The sequence below is a fragment of the Chelonus insularis genome, unplaced genomic scaffold (assembly GCF_013357705.1).
Source record: "Chelonus insularis isolate UGA/USDA-ARS -01 unplaced genomic scaffold, ASM1335770v1 contig_493_pilon, whole genome shotgun sequence".
Lineage (NCBI taxonomy): Eukaryota > Metazoa > Arthropoda > Insecta > Hymenoptera > Braconidae > Chelonus > Chelonus insularis.
This window is the reverse complement of record NW_023276609.1, coordinates 179,466-201,715: the sequence shown is the minus strand read 5'-3', so window position 1 is coordinate 201,715 and position 22,250 is coordinate 179,466. Positions and strand designations below refer to the sequence as shown.

At 28.2% G+C, this 22,250-nt stretch overlaps 2 protein-coding genes across 3 annotated transcripts; one reads left to right on the top strand and one right to left on the bottom strand.

Moving 5' to 3' along the window:
* Nucleotides 1-5,386: 5,386 nt before the first annotated feature.
* Nucleotides 5,387-22,082, bottom strand: LOC118069918 (pro-corazonin-like). 2 transcript variants are annotated; one of them, XM_035088269.1, is made up of 4 exons: nucleotides 21,918-22,082; nucleotides 20,060-20,083; nucleotides 5,985-6,236; nucleotides 5,387-5,899 (listed from the first exon to the last, which is right to left on the bottom strand). In XM_035088269.1, the coding sequence occupies exons 3-4, from the start codon at nucleotides 6,234-6,236 to the stop codon at nucleotides 5,762-5,764; spliced, it is 390 nt and encodes a 129-aa protein (XP_034944160.1). In that variant the 5' UTR covers nucleotides 20,060-20,083; nucleotides 21,918-22,082; the 3' UTR covers nucleotides 5,387-5,761. The 2 variants fall into 2 exon arrangements, with proteins under 2 accessions (XP_034944160.1, XP_034944159.1); XM_035088268.1 differs by lacking the exons at nucleotides 20,060-20,083; nucleotides 21,918-22,082 and adding an exon at nucleotides 7,461-7,662.
* LOC118069915 (lateral signaling target protein 2 homolog) lies at nucleotides 10,855-19,560 on the top strand. Its single transcript, XM_035088264.1, has 5 exons — nucleotides 10,855-11,226; nucleotides 13,691-14,113; nucleotides 14,193-14,543; nucleotides 15,249-17,901; nucleotides 18,936-19,560. Exons 1-5 carry the CDS (start codon nucleotides 11,191-11,193, stop codon nucleotides 19,214-19,216), a joined length of 3,744 nt encoding a protein of 1,247 aa, XP_034944155.1. The 5' UTR covers nucleotides 10,855-11,190; the 3' UTR covers nucleotides 19,217-19,560.
* Nucleotides 22,083-22,250: the final 168 nt, after the last annotated feature.

The window sequence follows — 22,250 nt, the reverse complement described above, 5'->3', positions numbered from 1 at the left end:
TGCTGGCATATCTTTTTATAATCATTATAAATAATAATTATAATTATATTATAGTAATATCTTATAGCTCTATGATAGATTATGATCTGTAGTAATTAATGAATTATGTGATGTCTCAAACTATGTACGTGTATATATACAATTTATATATATATATATATATATGCATACATAAAGTGTATTTAAACAGATAAACTGAAATGCGGTAGCACCTGCGTAAAAAGAACAAGTACAACTGTGATTTCTAATACGATTTTTGTCTTAAATCATCATAGCATGGTATAAAAATTATTTAGATGTTTTTTATTGTACATTTTACAATTTTTTTGTTCCTCTAGCTGCTGTCTAACACATTGAGAGAAGTGTTTTTCTTAAATAAAAATAAATAATGTTTGATAATAAATTATTTGCACTACTCATAATCAATGATTTGTTTCAATATGTCTTAATAAAAATCCAAAAATCACAGAGTAAAAAAATGAATTATTTTTTAAGAATTTGTTCACTTTGTTTCAAAGCAAAATAAAAATTTTTTTAATTAAAGATTTCATTTTCTTCTTTTCTTAGTAATAATTTTCACATTAAAAAATGGTTTAATTTTAATTTTAAGTCTAATAAAAATAATAAAAAGTACAATTATAAATATTTTTACAATTTTTTTCTGTATTAAATACTCTAATTCTCATTGTTGTTAAATATTTTCACAAAGTAACACCCTATACATCATTATAAATTATCAATTACTCATTTATTTTCACCAACTCAATGTAAAAAAAATTCATTGTTCTTTAAGAAATCATCACAGTCTTGAATTCATCATTGTCTAACATTAATTTACATTAATTAATTATCAACCCACTTATCTACTACTTTATGAATCATTTACTATGAAATTACACTTTCACAATTATTTGCAAAACAATGAAAAAAAAATTAATTTAATCATCAAGCAAAGCAAAATCATTTATTAACTTTGACCAAACTCTTCTCTCAGTGTTGATATAAAAACATGCAGCTAACGTTAACGTTTAGGGACGTGAATTGTGAAAGCATTTTTCTATTTTCAGTTCCTGTCATCCTTCTCGAATTATGACAGCATCCGGCGCCTTTTTTCTCAATTCTCATAATAGTTTTATTTGGTCATAACAATCCCTGTATCTTCATTACTCTCTTCCTTATTTTCAATCCTAGATGTTCGTCTTCTCTCACCGGATGTGGCCACGTTTACTACCTATAATTGCAGAGGAGCTACGACCTGCCATCCTGCCCAATTATTTGGAGACAAATGTTTGTCGGCAATAGCAACACTCATATAAAAACATCTCAATAGTAGTATAAGAGTTAATTGTTCAGGCTTTGTATTTACCATAACTTTCATTCTCCAACTCCATTACAGTTACTCAATAATTACTTGATTTAGTCTATTTTTCGCGTCAGCTGGTTAAGTGATAAAAGGAAGTTTATCAAGAAATCGATTTAAGGATTAATTCCCTTCTATGAATAAATCGAAAAAGTAATACTTAAAAAATAATAAAATTGTATATCTGTAAAATTTTGAAAATTATACTTGTCCTGTTGGTTTTCGTCGACAGCCTGACGCTCGGCAAAACCAAGGCCTTTAATCTATAGCCGGAAATAGCGGTTCAGTGTTCTTTTTCACTTTGTTTCTCTCATTCGTTTCTTAGTGTCTTTTAGATTCATTATATACCCAACAATTGATGGTAACGATTTGTTTCCCAATCTCCAAAAAAATGCCCCTGACTTACACAAAAAGTCAACGTTCATCAGAAATGAATTTATTTTTATTTATTTGTTCATTTGTGATTACCCAATTTCATAATGACTGCTTATTAAATTCATTTAAATTTGTCAATGACTCTAAATCTTGACCTAGATCTTATCAGTCACTTTTAAAAAATTATGTCTCATTTGTACGACACTTTACTTATCTACATTGAAAAACAAACTTATTGTGCACAAGTGATATTTTTTTTTTAATAATAAAATTAACATTTTGAAATGTTACGAAAGCCAAGGCTTAAGTACAAGTAATATTAAATTATTTCTTGCTTTCTGAGACACCACTAACCTTAAAAAAAAATGTTAATTTCAAAAAAATATTTCACTGCGATTATTGAAAATTTTGATTTTATTTTAAATCACTGAATTAGCTTCCTAATTGTTCATTCATCTCCATGTAATTCTTTTAAAAATTATTATAAACAATTAAAGGCAGGTATATGTAATTGAACAGTAAATAGAATTTTTTTAAACAGATAAATAAATAATAATTAGATGTATTATTAAACATTAGACATTACGAACAAACGATCGTGACACTTGTTAATTCATCACGTACACAAATGTATACGAGGGGAAGTCAGCGTCCCGCGTGCGTTCGATATAGCGCAGATACAGGTCCCACAGGACGCAGCATACGCCCCTCGAATTAATCCTCGATCATACATCAGAGGCATCCCCACCAAGTGCGCAAACGCCCTGGTGAGAAAAGCACAACCATCCACCCATTGTTACTCTTGCGAATGCGCATCATGCGCACGTGCCCACCTTTTCCCTCTTTATTCGACCACACGCGGGACGACTACCAGCATAGACCCCGAATGGGTACTGGAGTGTCTACCGAATTAAAAACTAATCCAATATTAGCTCCAGTCTGGTCTGGCAATTCGAGGTCCACAATTATGCTTTTCCCCTGGGCTGTTCGAAATGTCGTTACACTCCTCCAATCCTAGTACATGCATACAGATGGGGATGTGTTAGTAATGTATAAAATTAGTACGCGCTATGAATGCAACTATTTCAATTATTTTGTTGGAGAATTAAACCTGGATTTACTGGTTGTATTATTGAAAGTTAGTTCTAATCTTATTGCAGATTCAAATGGTTGAGAAATATTTTGGGTTTCAAGTTTATGAGAATTCGATGTTGAATTAAATAAATAAATAAATAAATAATAGAAATTAGTCAATTGAAACTGGCTTTTGATAGCTTGATCACATTAGAAAAAATTCAGAATAGGGAAGGTCTTAGGATGATTCATTTCATCTTCATCAGCTTTTTTAAGTAATCAATGGGTCTAAAAGATTAAAAACCTTACAATAATTTTATTTCTATTATTTTCAATTATTCTAATAAGTTAGAAAATTATTATTCACTAAATAAATCATTTACGGATTATCGTATCAAATAAATCCTTCTTTATAAATGATTAGTAATGTGAGTCTAAGCTTAGAACAGTCAGGAATCAGTCATTCAAGTGTTCAAGATCATTGAAAACAATTGGTTTTTCATTAAAGTTTATAAAATGTTTGTACAGAAATTTAACCAAGTTGAATGTGTTTAAAACACAATCTGAGATTAGTTAGATCAAGTTCAGCAATGGACCCATTATTTAGTATTAATGGAGAAATAACAATTGACCCGTAACCAGATAGGAGCCATGATTACTGAGAGGCTTTACTATTGTTGCAGAATCTCTCGTGGGATACATTGGTCGATACTCATTTATGGTCACGGGAGGGTTAATCCACCTTGCTATTTCTCTCTTCATCTCTAGTTCTCTCTATATCCACTCTCAACACTATTCACTGAACCACGATTAGATTGTATTATCGGCTGTCAAAGTAACATGTCATCACGAAACCGTATATTAAATTTGTTAATCATCAAATCAAATGATCAATCATCAAATCAGGATGTTGCTCATTCGTTCTCTAAAATTAGTTCAAATGTTTTGATAGAATTGAACTGAAAAAAACATTTAGAATATTTTATTATGAGCAGTGGAACAATTAAATATAAGATGAAAAATTAAAAGTAAAATATTTGTTCTACAAGACAGATGTGTATCATCACTAACTGTGGTACAAAATAATTTTTTAGTAATTATTCCAACTCTCATCAATCATACAAAAAATAATAACACATAAATTGCAATAACCTCATCAAAAATTAATCCTCACCTTATATCCTAACAAAAAACCTATTCCTTTATAATTCAGATGAGTAAATATCTCAATTGATGAAAGTACATAACTTCTGTGTTGTATCTCAAGTTATACATTACTTAGACAATTGAGTATTATTCCCGAGAGGATAGCAGTATGGAAAAACGTGGGGTGCACACACAAGGACATGATGTAATACAGAATATAAGAAAAAGTATTGGTGTGCAAGTAAAAGTTCTACTACAGGTATTAATACTTAATATAATTAAACTCGTCCCCAACTTATCTTCGATAATTGGTTTCTGATTGGCGACAAAGTTTTAAGTGTATTACGATACAGTAGTCTATGAACCTTTTTAAGATGTCAGCAACATGATAAAGCCTTTTTTAATAGCAATAATAAGTAGATGGTGGTAACTGTAAATGACGTGAGAATCAAAAAAAGTCGACAGTGAATAATGACTGATATGAAGCTTTCATTTACAATGTAACGACATTTCCATCCCTATTTCTTTCCTGCTCTTTCAATTTTTATTTTCATCAGCATCATATTTTTAAAATAAGCTGATAAAAAATGTATACCCAAGACGTATCGACCTGGCAGGAGTTCACATTGATAAATAATGTAAGATTATTTTAATAGCAAGGAATATTAAGTTCAAAAAGAAGCATATAAAGGGCTGAATGTCTTAAGTATATCAATTGAATAAATACATAAAAATTCATGTGGATAATTATGTAAAATAAAAGAAGGTTCAGTTTAAAAAGATGATATGGTTGGTAGTATTGATAAGTATCGAAATTGCACCGCAATCGTATTCGATAATCCATCGACTCATTCTGTCTTTCCACGGTAGAGCTTCACTCCATCTTGCTGTTGACAGAGAAAATCCTCCGTGTTCAGCATTACCAGCTACCCCGATCTATCCACCGTGGCCCAGCCGTCCAATTAGGCCGGCGAAAATTTAATTAACGGCCGACGAGGAATTGATGAAAACTGAATGTCAGACAGAAGATAAATGACTCTTCAACGATGTTGAAGTATAACTATGATGGTAAGTATGTAGCTTAGTATATAAGAGGTATACATTTGACGAAAGTAATTTCATCTGATTGTGTTGATAAAATATGCAAGAGTATTGGAATAAAATTTTCCAATAATAATTCAATTTCCTCCAATTAATTTCTCTGTTTTAACAACACAAACCTGAAATTTATCATTGTGAATAAGTTAACTGACGTTTTACAATTATATCTACAACTTTAAATAAAAAGAATGTTGGAGACATTTCAAAATTAAATCAATAGCTGTTTTAATTGAATAAACTAGATAAATTTTTTCGAGTAAAGCTTTATTTAAACATTGATAAAAAAATTAATCAATTCAATAAAACAGAATTATTTTTCAAGCATCACAATATTTATTTCATTTCATCTAATTGATAAGTTGACTTCATTGATGTGAAAGAATGCAGCAACTCTTGGTTCAACAACTCATTCAAGTTAGCTATTAAGATCTTGATGTTAATGTTGCTATTTAAATCAAAATAATGGATCTTTATTAAATTATCAAATGTTCAAGTCTAGATTCATAGAATCACTGCTTTACCAGATAAATGTCTTGAAAAATCAATGAAACAAAATGATAAAAAACTAAGAAATCTTTGTCTAAGAGTAATTATCTATTCCATCAGCAACATTTCATTAGTGTATTGAAAAAGCTTTTTCAACTCTCCAGGATAATACTCTATATAAATTCATGAATATTATATAGTTTTATGATGATTAATCCTTTATGATGTCACATAATTATCAACATTATTATCATTATTATCTTCATTAACAGTTATATGTCGATAGTGATTGGGTACCTTTCCATCTTTAAATGCTTTCGCTATGAAACCCAGTCTCTCACAAGGTAAGAAGTAAATCTAAAAAATATTAGTTGAATGTAGTTATAAATAAACAACAAGAAAATGATTATGTTTAAAAAGAAATTATTTAATTTATACTTACTTGTTCATCACCATCATCTTTCTGAAGAAGCATTCTTAGTTTGTGAAAAGCACAATAGCTAATGGCAGGGTCAATGAATTGATTGCCATCAGTAACCAGATGATTACCTTTAATTTCCATTGGTAAACCAGCTCCAAGTTTTGAATTATCACGTTTACCATTTGTCCAACCTCGACTGTATTGAAACATCTGACAAGTAGCAGTAATCATCATTGATGACAAGACAATTAAGACACACGACAGATAAGACATCTGTTGAATGAAATCCAATTATGTCCACAATGTTATTGTCAGTAAGAAGAAATAAATTTATTTATTAATGACAGAAAATTACTATTGCAGTGCATCTCATCAATTTTGTGGGATATTCAAATACATTAGATTTAAAAGTTTTTGGGGCACGACTACGGTTTCCGTGACGCCACGAAATGACAATGAATTTCGATAGAACAGTCCAAAATAAGATGAAAATGAAGAATAAAATATTTTCATATCTCACTTAGTTTTCGAGATATTGATACTTTAAATTTTCGGTTTATATGGGCTTATACATGGGTATAATTTTGGACTACAGAATTAGAGGGTTCTCTCCGGTGGCGGCCTTCGGCTGCACCGTTTAATGAAAAAAAATCACCCTGCAAGTACATTGTACCAAGTTACAACAATTTTGCGAGTCAAAAAAAAATCGCGGCGCCACGGAAACCGTAGTCTACCCTGTTTTTACAATTGATTTTAAAAAATATTTTGATAATTAATGTTTTTCTAAAACATAGTTTCAACCCAAAAGCTATCACTTTAAAGAAAAGCATCCATAAATACAAGTTTTGATAAGTAGCCAGCTATGAATAATTTATCGTCTATAGACATATAAATATTTTTCTTCTGATTCATTTCAAATCAATGACAGCGAGTTGGTATAGAAATTTAAACATAGGAGCCGCGAAATGAAATTAAAACTTGAAAAATTCTCAAACATCTACACATTAAAGTGTTGTGTATTGAGTGTTTATATGGCCAAGAAAAAAATTTAATTCTTTAAAGGGTGCTCTGACGCTAATTTTGAAAGGCCATTAACGCTACCCGTGTCCTTGGTCATTAAGATAAGAGTAAGTGCTACTAAGTGTCTTGCCGATAAGAGACAGGACGAGTGTCTCTGTTGCTTAGATGCTTAAACATACTGTCTTTTAGTCGTGTATTCGTAAACGTCAGATAAATACACTGAAACGTTTTAGGGATAGATAGATCACGTCAACAAGGCCTATATCGTAAATGCACTGGCTAATTCATGAAAAATCAATCCCAAAATGCCAATAAATCACTCGACTGATTAAAATAAAATACAAAACCATATATGTACACATATTCAAACGATACTGATAATAAAGCACACCAATAATTAAGTAATGTACAAGAATGGATTTAAATAACAAACATCAACATCTTTTTTTTCAAAACATCATCAAGCTCTTTTCTTACCTTGAAGTACAGCATGAGTTTAATTTTAATTATTCTATTTTCTTTTAATTAAATAAATTATTAGTTGATGATTTGATTGTTACGTAGGTGTCTGATAGCAACAACAGAGAATAAATAATGTTATTTGGTAGAGAATAAAAAAAATAGATTTATTGAATGCTATTTAGCATAATAGTCTATGAAGAAAACACTATGTTGCCAGTTTAAATTCTACAAAAGCAATGTGCTAAGTGAAGAGCCGCGAAGCGTCTTTATAAGACAACCCCCACGCATATTCTCCTCCAATACTGAAGAAAACCCCTACATTGAGAGAATACCAACCCTGTAGGTTCAAAATTATTGTGATTATTTGATAATAGTGCACAAAGTAGAAACAACACATCGTCAAACATGAGCTTGTTATTAGAATTTAATCATTATTAGGTGATATTGTGGAAACGTCTACCTAATAACTTTGTTTCTATTGAAAATTTGGGGTGTGATGGAATGATTATACTTGAGAGAGTTAATTGGTGATCAAGAACCTAGATGATATTGTGCTGAAGTTTCCATTGAGAGGGAAGAAGAAAAAATGATGAAGCGTAACTGGATAAGTAATATTCTTTCATCATTTTTTCACGATTAACATTGACTGCACCAATATCGTAATCATATTAGAATTTCAATTACAATAATGGGATTTTTTTTCCTTTATTCTATTCTTATTTTCTTAATAAAATAAATAACACGTGTTTCATTATTGAAATTGGAATTTTCTATTTTACAAAAGATCTTTCTTATTGCTGCTTAATTTTTATTGTGGTAGAGTTGAGAGAGGTATTATTTTTATGAGTGTTTGTAATTTGTAATTAATTCAATTCTTATGGAATCGAAACATTTTTGATTTTATGGATCGTTGAAATTAATTTTATTGAGTCTTTCATTTTCTTCTTTGGAAAATGTTAATGGAATAAATTTTATTATTTAACTTTTTTTTTCAATGAATCTCATTGCTAGAAAATTTTAAATATCAAAATAGTACTGTAAGTAATTTTTGAACAAAAATTTTTTTTATAGTAAATTAACCATATTAAATAAAAAACGGCAATTAATCAACTTTCATAGTTTAAAAGAGACTCAATTATTTATTATTTATTACAAAAAAATAATTTTTTTTCTTCTAAATAATGAAATATTAAAAATATTGTAAATTAAAATGTATCATAATAAATAATAATTTATTTAATAGTTAACTGTTACTATGTTTAAATAAATTTATTCACAAATTAGGTAAAATGGTAGCACATGTAATGATTTTATCAGAAAAAAGATTAAAAATATCAGCCAACAGTTGGTGGAGAAATAAAGAATTAATTACAGCCAACTGCTGAATAATTTTTGAATATTAATTAATTTTTTTTTATACCTATTCAAGGGAGCTAGAACGAATGAAGGCTTAAAATAAATACTTTTACAACTTTAATAAAACTGAAATGAATCCTTATATATATATATAATTTCATGAGAACAACGTTATTTTTTTTTATTGAAACTATAATATCATCTAGCATCATACCGTAGTTTCAATAAAAAAATCACGTAACAATCTCATTAACAGTTAAGATAAGCCAATTAATTTAATTGACTTATTAAAATCATCTGTTAACTTTTTTTTAATTATCGCCATTTCTTGTGAAATCTATTGTTAAATAATCAATTAATATACTTTTCTTTATCTTGCAGATGTTTCATTTCCAACACCATATTTGATATACTGATATATGGCGTAAATAATATTAAAATCATCTAAAATTTGAATAGATTCAATAAAATCAACACTCATTAATTCGAATTTCATTTAATTGTCCGCACATATTTAATAATTCATATTAATCTGATTACTCCCAAATATGTTCTTAATATTAAATTTTAATTTAATTAAACTGCAAAAATTTTTTGTAATATTTAAATCAAAATAAAATACAACGTTGCAATAAAGTGAGAACGAATTTTTTCAATGATAATTAATATTTATAATCAGATCTCAGAATAGTTTTTATGAGAATAATTTATTCAATCTGGATAGATCGTTATTTTAAAAAAATTTGCAATTTATAAATGTCGAGTCATAAGAAGCAATTGAAATGCTTCGTACAGTAGAGTACAGAGAGCGTTAATAACATTTTCTAGAAATTTTGATATTAAATAAAATTTTTTTTTGTTTAACAATCCAAAAGGAATAATTTTTAACACATGATGCAAAGTTTTAATTTCTAAAGTGTGTTAAAATGACACACTTAGGTTTGTAATACAGTATTTTAAAATATTTAAATTCAATAATAATTTATAAAAAATAATTTTAAATTGATTATTTTAATTATTTGTATTAAACCAAAATGAAAAGGCACAATAATCATTTTTTAACTAATAATAATCGTGTTTATGTAATTAAAAAAATATTAATTATTTAACAAAAATAATTTTAAATCAGTCGGTTACAAAGGAAAGTTGTTATCTCTGTAATGAATAGAGGATCACTTTTTATCCATTTGTCGACACATAATCGTCTGTAGAAATTCGAATAATTCCATTTTACATAAATCTAAAGGAAATACATACTCTTTTTACACTAGATTATTCTTTGTACAAGAACAATATCAGCGATTTACTGATGTAAATGAGATTCCTCGTGAATCATATCAAAAGCTAGAAGAACATTCAACTCATTAAAAACTTAATAAATAGTTGCAATTAACTCTTGAACTTTGAAATTAAATATTAATAATGATTTAACTTACGTAATTAAATTTAAATTGTAAATTAACGTAAGAACATCTTTGTTATTAGTTTTTAAATAAAATATATCTGATAACTATGTGTATTATTTACCTTGAATACTTAATTATAATCTTTGTCCATACTTATAAAAAATATTTCATTTAGATACTATGGTAAATTTATTGTAGATAATTTTTATCTCGAGTAATTATTGTTTTTATGACACATTGATTGAATAAAATATAAATTACATTATTGTCTTCACAATAAATACCTTCAAGAAAGCTATAAAACCCAATCATAATAATTTATAACCTTAATAATATTTCTAGGTCATTATTATTCTTTTAAATTAAACTCTAGTGGTTTTTACATTTTAATTTCAGATGTAATGAATTTTTAAATCTCATGCTGTATTACCGATATCATTTTTACCAACCGATTACCTTTTCATTAGTTCTCTCAATTTCACTCCTCGACTAGACGGCGCTAATGTCTGATATAAAAACTAAAGTCACGTTTTTTAACTCATCGACTCCACTATAGCGGTATACCCGCATCCTGTGATTTAAAACCCACCACAAAGAGTGAAATAAACGCATGCGCAGACACCTATACTTGGACAGTTGGTTGGAAATTGCTATAGCTGTGACTAGTGTCACAGATGTTCAAGTTCTCATTTCTCATTGTGCATTTCATTAAGCTTTCTTTATTCGTACTTAAAGTCATTAAGTAGCCATTTAAGCAACGACACAATCATAATATTGTCAAATAAATAGTGAAAAAAGTAGTTTTATAAATATGAACGTTCAATAAATAACAAAAAAATGAAACAGATAAGGTATTGGTGTGTTTCTGTGCATTAGCTCTACATTGGGCGTCGCTATGACGCAAGTAGAAGGTGCGCGAAAGTCGTAGTGATCGGTGCAGGTCCTCGATATTATTTTGACTGATTCCAATATTTAGAACAACAATGGAGTCTATCAGAAAGTGGTTTTACAGACCTAAAGTAAGCTTAATATTATTTAATCATAATTGTAAATTTTATTATAAAGAACATTAGGGGTTTTTTTTTAACGCTGATCTTACTTAAAATTCTTTTTTCCTTTGTGTTATTAAATTTCCTATATCTCCCGGATTACACCAATACTTTCCTTTCTTCTGACTATTATTATCTACATCGCAATGTCTACGATTGCAAAAGTGTGAAAAATAGCTACTAATCTAATGATGGCATATGTTTTTATTATGCCCACCTGTTTTATCTATAATCACACGTTCTCAGTGTGAAAGTTTTCGCACACTGAGTCGTCAAGTGATAAGAGAAATACTTCAAGATGATATATAATACGCCAAAGCACAAAATGGTATTTTAAATATGATGATAATAACTTGTTTATTGAAGTATTATTTATATTTATTAACAATTTACATTGAAAATATTTCTTTATCTAAAGAAACATCTCATTTTTTCAACCACACTCTAATGTAACAATTGTTATTATGAATGCCTGAATAAATTTTAATTAAAAATAAACAGACATTTGTACCATTGAAACCTCATTATCTTGTATTTATACTGTTTTTAATTTTGTTTTTAATAATTTAATTTTATTAATAATAAAAAGATCAAATTTATTAGAAAAATCATCTGATCGGTTGTGTTCAAAAGTCCAGAGGAAATTATTTTGATCATAATTTCATCATTAAAACAAAGACTGATGGCAATAAAAAAAATCAACTTTTGGGAATATTTGTACAAAACACTATGAACTTTTCAACTTTTCAAATAATTTTTTTCAGAAGCTGAGAGTTGGGGATATTGATTTTTGATAATAAAAATTGCTTAATCAAGAAACTGATCAGTAATAATTCGAATCAATTAATAAAAAAATTTTAATAATGAACTAGCATTCCAGATATTTTATTTAATAAGAAAAATACCTGTTAATATTTTTTTAATGTGGTAAGAACAAATGAAGAATGCTTTGATAACATAATGACTTCCTTTCTTAAATTGTTGAAAGTGCTTCTCAGGCAATTAAGATATAGGTTGTTAAAGATATTCACGTAACTTCACAATTATATTTGACAATGTAGTGTTTATAAAATATGTATATTAAGATAATTACAAAATTCTCACACTCCAGCAAAGTATACAATCAATATTATCTATTAGGCTCATCCGTCTTTATCGAGGTCAATAATATGAGTTTACGGTAGTTCAATAAGTTTCTTCTCCAACTTATTCTCTTACATGTATTTTTATTACGTACGAATAAATAAACGTGACATGTAGTTCAAGTGAACATAATGTAGTAAAATGGTCGGTATTACGATAAAAAAATAAGTAATTTAAGCAAACTACCCCGCGAAGAATGACTCACTTTGCAAATTGATTGCTACTTGACCGACATGATTATTAACATCATTATGTCAATGCTGAATGTTGTTCGATTAGAGCATTAATATATTGAAATCATAAAAAAGTTAACAAAATCTTTATTCGTCATTGACAAACAATGAATTAAAGAACAAATAGACCGTCAAGTAGAGTCTTGAAGCTTAAGAAAAAGAATGATACCAGTTGACACAATAAAAAATTTGTAATATTGACTCTTTAGAAGTGACCTAGAAAAGACTTTGATGAAAATGAATAGTAATATCACAGCATGTTTAAATGATTCAATTTTGACTTGAAGCCAAAATTGGCACTATTATTGTTAATTAAATGACACAGGAACTCGTCCAATTTTTCGTAAAATAAAGATAATAAACTAGACACAAACTTCTTTTTAGCGTTTCAATAATTAAATTAGCTGGTGTAATCAATGATTTTCATTAAAACAACGTAATTTTACTCACAAATTAGTAGCGAAACTAAACAAAGAACTCGACTAACTTGAATTTGACTAAAACAGAATTACCATTGCTGTTGATATTCATTCTTATGAAATTATTTTAAAATTCAACACCACCATAATAGAGAAACAGTTATGAGATCATCATGTAAAATAGCACTTTTTCAGTTATCTGTTACTTTCTTATCACGTTAGGACGAATATTAACTGTTAAAAACAAGATCGTCAAAATTGTATTATCATTCCAGAGAAGATATATCATTAAAAAGTAATTAATTCGAAATATTATCTTGAAAATTTTCATTTAATTATTAATTAAACTATAAATATACTGTCAATTGAAAAAGAAAAACAAAATAAAAGCTCAAAATAAATTGAATTTTAATAATTTATCGTATTAAATAATTAAAAGTGGATACAAGAGAAGGATTATCATCAATTTAAATATAATCCAACAATTTAATTAATTAAAAATAAATATTTAGACTATAATTAACCTTGCTATTTTCATCACTTTATTTCATAAATAATTTCAAGCTTTTTTCGCATTCAAAAACGCTACCAATTAAATAGTTTTTATTCTTTAAATCAATGTTAATTATTGTTTTCTAGAGGGACGATACGAGTTTATTGGCCCAATTCTTCTATGCAAATGAAGCACTTACAGCACTTGCGTGTGAACTTGACTCATTTGATGGTCGTCAAGAGCCTGAACGCTGTGCTACACTCGTCAACCAACTACGTCATTGTCAAGATAAAGTATTGACAATATGTAATCAGATAATGGATGAATTAATACCAGACTGTAGAGCTAATCGGGATTTTCGAGTGAAATTTCCTGACGACGTAATGCAGGAAAATCTAGCTGGCCAACTGTGGTTTGGTGCTGAATGTCTTGCTGCTGGATCCTCAATAATGAATCGAGAAGTTGAGAGTTCGGCAATGAGACCACTTGCTAAAGCACTTACGAAATCCTTGGAAACTGTGCGAAATTTACTTCGAGAACATGCACTTAAAGGGCACACCAATTTAAAGGTAGTCATTAATTCTAATAATAATTGTTAGCCATAAAGCACTTATCACTAATTGAATGGTTGGTGAATTTATTTTTCAGGAGTTGTATCAAACCCACAATCCTTTAGAGATGGAAAAGTTAATTGAGTCACTTAAAATATTCGACCGATTATTTGCTGATTTTGAACTATGCTATGTCGCAGCAATGGTCCCAGTAAAATCAACGAAAGAGTATGAGCAACAAGAACTTGTCTGTGTTTTATTCTCCGAGACATTGCAAAGAGCACTCGAGCGTGGCTTGCTTAATCAAGCTGATGTAGATAATTACGACCCAGCTTTAATGTTTACCATTCCCAGATTGGCTATAGTTTCGGGTCTCCTTGCTCCTCCTGGTGGACCTCTGTGCCTCAATTCGAATGATACTATTAGCGAGATGTTTAGACCATTTAGGGTAAGGACATAAAATGTTGATTTCACTAAAGAAAAACTTTCCAATGCCTAAGTGACCCAGTAAATATTGATTATTTCTAAATAAATCTCGATTGGCTTAGTATTGATTTATAGATGTACGTAAAATTGGTAGTAGAGTAGCTGAGTAAATAAATATTTGAATTTTAAATTCATATGTATGGTTCTAGTAATTGATAAAAAAAATTTCTATTCGTAAAGCTTAAAAAAACATTTAATATTTCAAAAATATTCGATTAACTACTATTAAAAGTTTCAAAAATAACAGCAATATTATTATGATTATGCTTTCAATTTGTGAATAAACAGAGCAATAGAAAATGTAACAGATAGATCAGTTCTGGTTTAAATGATAAAACGTAATAATTTTTATACGTTCGTAAAATTTTTGATAACGCGTTATATCTTTATTACTTTCAAAGAAATTTACTAGATGAGAGTTTTATTTTAATCAATAATTTAATAGCAAAGATTGCTGTACAAAATTCTGAAATTCATGTATCATAAATAGTGGATGTTTATATTTACAGAGTCCTAAAATTAGCTATATCGACTTTTATGTTTATTTTTACTTTCTTTTTAATTACTAAATAAAAATGAAATTACTAACAGAACATAAATAATTATTTTCCATTATTAGTTAATTTTTTTAATCAACCTAAAATCAAATACTTTTGTTTTATTACAGAATTTATTATTAAAAATCCGAGAACTTCTGTGGACTCTTAATAGTCGAGAGCTTTACATGTTGGAGAAACTTTTGTGTTCTAACGAGGAGCCAAACGTTCCGATATCTCCCGCAACTAGAACAGCATGTCAACAAGAATTGGAGAAATTTGTGTATAATTTTTATACTGATTATCCAAATTGTAAAAATTTCGTAGTAGATTTTTACACCATAACGAAAAATAATGGAACAAATATGGATGAAGTGGCTAATGACGTAGTAGAAATTTTAAATCAGCAAAGTCCTAAAACCAATCAACAAACTGAAAATAATTCGCAATTAATACACAATAATGAGGAGCAAGAGAATAGTGATAGAGGAAATCATTTAGAATGTTCCATCACATGTAGCCATAATTATTCAGCACAATTAAGTGACGGGTCAACTTCGAGAATCGTTAATGAGGACAACGTATTAGTTAATTCGGTTAATTTCAAACAAATGGCTCCTGTTTCAACGCCATTAGAAAACAAGAAAGACAGAATAAGAGAAAATGGTGATATTGCCTTCCGGCTAGCTAGTACTAGTGATCAATATAATTATGATATCAATTCAACAGAATCATTGAGCTTAATGCATATTCCTGGAAAAGATCAATGCCCTGGAGGCAGTAGTACTGTAGATGTTGAAAATGAATCTGAGAATAATTTACTGGAAGGTGAGGATGACTTATTCAGTACCGACATATCTCAAATACTTGGAACAATCGACAATATCGAAATTCCACAAACTCAATACCTTTTAAATCAAGTTTCGCATGAAAATAATGTTACAGATGATACTGTACAGATTGAAAATTCTCTACCAGATATGGATTCAAAAAAATTTATATCTGAAGCAAATAAAACACTCTCAAGTCTCTTATTAGAAGGTGATGGTACTAATGAAATATCTGAGCAAACAGATTCTGGAATTTGCACCGTGATATCCTCTGAAAATACTAGTTTGTATGATAAAAGTCCTGAAGAAAAAAAATTATTTGCTAATGAGATTCAAGAAGATTCTAAGGAATTATATGTAAAGTGTGAAAATAGTCAAAAGGATATTAATTATGATAAAAATTCACATGACAGTGAAAATTCTTGTATTTATCCAATTAGTTGTACCAAAAACATTCCCACATTTCAAAACCAAACATCATCGAGACATTATCATTGTAATGGTAGTGATATTTCTAAAATGTCTAATAGAATATCGTCAAATTTTAATGGAACCAACGAAGAATTCGTAGGATTGGCTTACGGTAATGGCCAAATGACTGTGTGTGATTCTAATCATTCATCAATTCAAATAAATTATTCCGAAAATTGGGAAAATCTCAATTTAAATATTGATGAAACTAATTCATCGAAAGAATTTTGGAAAGATTTAAGATGTAAAAATTGTCCATCTACCTCTCAGGATATTAGTAAAATTGGTAATAATATTGAGCGTTATGCTCACGATAAAATACCGTCACGTAGATCGAAAGAGAACAAACTGAGAAGACAACAGCGTAAATTTGAAAGAAAAAATTTACGTAGAAACCACAACGATACTCAACAAAAACTTCCATATAATGTTTCAAATACTCATCTATCACTTAGCACCGAGAGTTCACGGTCAAACTCAGTAGATCGTTGTATAAATCCAAGACTTACGAATTATGGTGCCTCATTACAGCCCACTCAAAATCAAAACCAAATGCCTAATTTTGGTAACCACAGTCCACAACGAAGCCCACGTTTAGGAAGTTTTGATTCACAATCTGACGTATCTCAAAGGCATAGTTCTGGTCATCAAGCCCCAAGTAATTTTTCTCCACAAAATCGCAAGTTATTGGATCATAGGAGATGTAGAGCAGAACAGATTTCTAAAATGCGAAAAAAAGATGCTGATAAACGAAATTACTGTGAATATTCTAGTGTACAAAATGATCAGCTTTCCAAAGGGTCCAATTTACTTAAAAATAAAGAAGATTTACAGCACGATGGTCTTGGTCGACGGACAAATAAAAGTGGATTAATTACGAATAGGCCTACCTCACCAATTAACCACGATATTAATTGTCTCCAATGCTCACGTGAAAATCGATCAAAAAATACATCGAAGTCAAATGATTTGACAAATTGTTGTGGAGTAACGTCAAAAACTACTTGTTCGCTACATTTACCTATTATCCAACGTACTAATGTTGATTCTAGTTCTAGTTATTCAAGCTATGGTGATTCAAGCTCTGAAACTAGTGAATTTCAAAGTGATTGTCAAGATGACGAAGAAATAGCATTGGCAATGCAAGCTGCTGAAATAGCAAATAGAAATCAAATCAGAGCCAAGTTTCGATCTTCCGAAGATCTTGTTCACCGTTTATTTGTATGTATAGCTGGTGTAGCGGATCAACTGCAAACAAACTTCGCTTCAGATTTGCGAAATATCTTGAAGTGTGTCTTCCTCATGAATAGTAGCCAAGTAGAAAATGAACAAGAGCCAGTTTCTGTAAATCAACCTCAACAACCTGAAGATAATTTACATCCTATTGAAGCACATGACACGAATGGAGATCTTCAGAGACATGATATATTTCACGAAGAAGATGAAGATGACCCTGATGAATCTACAATCACCAATGAAACAAGTAAGCGACTTTGCATAAATGAATAAATAATTAAGTTCATATTGATGACACTTTATTTGTTGAAAAAAAAAAATCTATCAACAAAAAACGATTAACTCATCAATTTTTGTACTTTATGAGACATTTTAATCTTCATTTCTAAAGTAAAATTTAATAGTTGAAATAAATTTTAACAAAATTATACTCTTTGATAATATTATCAGATTGCGGTTTAATTGTTATATATATTTTTATTCTGATAACGTTGTATGATGTTGATTGAATTTATCTTGTATATAAATAAAACTTCTCTTGGATCTTCATTGCGATAACTTGACTTAACTCGATAGCAAATAAAAAAGACGCGGATGTCAACATGTCTATTTTGTCTGGGAATGAGTGTAAGAATTGAGTTATAGTTTCTGATAACTAGTTTTGCTTTCAAATAGAATAAAAACTAATGTATAAACTGCTCAATTTGAGAATTAAACATTCAAGTGTACATAAAACCATGAAAATTTAATAGATCTAATTGTTTAGTAAACTTACTTTTTATTCTCTACCCTAACTCGTTCACAAAATTACATTATTTATTAATATTAAGTTTCTATTTATTTATCATTAATCATCCCCTAACCCCTAACTTCTATCAAGATCATTTCAAGATGTATAACTTGGAGTTTTTACTTTTAATGATAATGCCTATATTTACGTAAAAGTAATAATTATTAATTTTAAAGCAATTTTTAATTTAAAAATTTCAGAGCTATTTTCATAAAAAATAGCAAGCTTTTACTATTGAAAGAAATTTTTTCTTTAGTGTATTAAAGAAAAAATCTATTCATTATTTTCCTGTCAAACTGTGTTACGTTGACAAAAAAAAAAATGATGAATAGAAGCAGAAAAAAAATCCTTGCAAACATTTGACGGAATCTTTTGTATACAATGAATTGGCAACTGATCTAAACGTGAAAGCCCTAGGTTATTCAATAAAGGTTAATTAAATTTCAACCTAAATGATTGAATAGTAATTAAAATGTATCTATTGTTTTCAGTGTGTCCAGTTACTGAACGTGGTGAAGAATGTGTAGAGCGTGCACCTGCGTGGATACCCGACAATGATGCACCAAGATGTATGGCTTGTCACGCTGGATTTACGGTAGTAAGACGCAGGCATCACTGCAGAAATTGTGGCAAAGTATTTTGTGGTCGCTGTAGTAGTAACAACGTTCCATTACCACGTTATGGACACACAAAGCCTGTGAGAGTTTGCAACCGGTGTTTTCTTTACCAAGTTACACCTTTTACCGTATCTCAAGTTGCCTCTACTAGCTGAATATATTCTAATTTGTTTCATACTTATAACGTCTCTTCATTTTTATCATTTTTCCAACTTTACATGAGTGAATTATATCTCATAAATTATGACAATATAATTTGTGCAGAATTTTTAAACGAAATTTTATTTAATAAAATACATTTTATAATGTATATAAATATTAGAGATGGTGAGAATATCATTTGAATGTGTAACAGTTACCAAATTATCAGTGACTTTTGTGCCAAAATTTTAAGACAATAAGAATTATTTGTTTTACTTCTTTTTTATAATTCTTATTTTTTTATTTGTCGATACTATTACAGTGATTAATTATTATTAATAAATTAATAGCATATTTTAATTACAGAATTTTAAAAATAAATGCAAAAAAAGGAATGATTAAAATTCTAATTCGTCTTGAATATATAAATTATATAATACACTGATAATCATGTAAATAAGCTTTATTTTTTGCATAAACAAGACTGTTTAATTGCTGTACATACGTTAATAATTAAAAACAAAAAAAAATATAAACAAAAAAAATCGTCAACTTTATCATATTTGAAATATTAAACAAATATATTTAGGTTTAGAATTTTACAATCCTTTTCTTGGTTATTCAAGTATTATCCAATTTAATTCCATGCAAATTGTTAATTCAAATATTTTGTAAATTATGAAATATATCATCGGAAGATAATTTCATGAGAAAATTATGAAAAATTTTCTAAACAAAAAAAAAAAAACAAGAGTTCTTCTATTTTTCAAATTTCAATAATTTATTGAAAAATGACTATTGAACGTCAAATTTTAATTTAAAAAATTTGAAAATTAATAATAAAAACTAAATCTTACCTTACTCTTTCATTCATGTTTATCCTGAAACAATAATTGTTATTATATTAGAATTCATGTAAAATATATTTAAATAATTATCATGGAATCATTAAATGCCTTATTGTCGATATATAAAAAATTTGCTAATATATTTCAACATATAAATCACACATGACTGATGTGTTCAATTATTTTATATTATTTACCATAAATAAATCACTTTTGCAATATAAAAATTACAAATACACAAATTTTTACATTCACACTCACTCATAAATAATCATGAAATACAATGATGCAGTTATTATTTTTTTAACAACACAATTTATTATAGTAATAGGGAAAATAATAAATTTTTATCAAAAAAAAACAAAGTAATGAATTTAGTTCATTTACTTGAAATTTTTTCATCTAAAAACAATATGTTAGTTTTGAGATAAGAAATTAAATTATTTCTCTAAATAAAAGGGAAATTTGCATTTTAACTTTTCATTAACTTCAACAGAAGTATTATTACTTAATCTTTTTTTTATCAAATTAGTTATCAAGGGCATTTGAAATATCTGAAATGTCTATTCCTTAACTTTTAATAATTCATTGTTGAAAACATTTGTAATCTTAAACAACTCTCTGCTGAGATATTTGCGTTTTATAATCAAATTTTCTTAAGAAAGTACAGATGTTTTAGTAGAGTGGTGTTGATGCTTACCAGAATTACCAAGTCCCATCTGGATGATTTAAGTAAGGAAATAGATTGTAGATATGAAACTTTGAGTGCTTACGAAATATCTTTTCATAAGTTTACTGCTTTTCTACAGTTATCTGTATATGTATATCGACACTCTGAGACAAACTTTGCTACATGTTCCTGTTGACATATCTAGTTCTCTATCTATTTTAGGATTTCATAGTAGACGAACATGGTTATGCAAAAATATTGAAAATAGAATTTTTAATAAAATTTTTATTCTTGTTTTTTTGCTATCTTTCTTCCCTACCAAATTTCTAAAAGTATGTCTAGAAACACAATAGGATTTTTTACTACTCGAAAGGAAGGATCTGATGCATCTCAATATATTATGTTAAAATTTAAGGCCATTATTTTGGCTTATCTGCCTCTATTTTTAGTTTTATTGGCAACAATTATATAATAAAAAAAGGTTACAAAAAATCTTGATATCTTGCTCTGAATAATGGGCAATCAAGAAGGTGTAAGAGTGAAAAGTTTGCTCTGGATTTTAAGTGTATTATATGAACCTAATAAATTTTACAGAATACTCTTGTAAAATAGTTGAGATATACCTTTTATATCCTACTTTTAAAAAAAACTAACTTTAAAGACAAATTTAAAATTTTAAATAATATTTTCTACAATGAATTAAAGCTTTCCGTTTGCAACAAATTTCAGTCTAAAAAGAAAATTAAAAATTCAATCAATTAATAGGTTAAAAGCTATTCTTTGATTCATTAAATATATTGTACTAATTGTTAATACATTTTAATACGGTCTAACAATTAAAAACCCCTATTTAATCCTATTAGCATTTTATTTGAATTTATAATTTTTATATTCAATCAGTACAAAAAAAATTACTGTGTTATGTAAATAGACTAATAGATAGATCGTTAAATAAAATTATTTCCACTATCTTGAGTTATTAATATTTACTTGAAGAAAAAAACGTTTAAATGATTTAAAAAAAATATTCTTTGAATTTAAATATGTTATGATAGAGTTTTGCTTATACTATAAATTTCGCAATACCAAACAGTAAAATAAACAGATGAGTAATTACTAATCAATATATTTGGTTTCAGTTAATTACTGCAAAATTAATAGCCTCAATCTATTTTGACATAAAAATATAATACACACCTGTTATGGTTGCATACGTTATGATTAATATATCACTGAATTTACATTTAACTAACCTATTACACTATTAAAAAAAAAACATACATATTAAACTTAAATATTTAACTGAACATAATATGCTAATAAATTTTTTTATTTGCAAAAATTTTACTGTAATTAAAAATCATGCTCATCACTCCAAAATTGACCGTTAATTAATACGCATTTAGATCATACATTAAACGCCCTCTAGCTACGCGTCATCTAATATAGGCGAAAACAATTGTAATAGCATGGGCTAAGATATATCGACAAATTGTCAATTGGTGCCTAGAATCTCGAATGAATTCTAAT

Coding starts and splice junctions, on each gene's coding strand:
- LOC118069918 (XM_035088268.1), bottom strand. Junction 5,900..5,984: donor AAGATGATGGTGATGAACAA/GTAAGTATAAAT, acceptor AATATTTTTTAG/ATTTACTTCTTACCTTGTGA.
- LOC118069915 (XM_035088264.1), top strand. CDS start 11,191: ATGGAGTCTATCAGAAAGTGGTTTTACAGACCTAAA. Junction 14,544..15,248: donor AGATGTTTAGACCATTTAGG/GTAAGGACATAA, acceptor GTTTTATTACAG/AATTTATTATTAAAAATCCG. Junction 17,902..18,935: donor TACAATCACCAATGAAACAA/GTAAGCGACTTT, acceptor TATTGTTTTCAG/TGTGTCCAGTTACTGAACGT.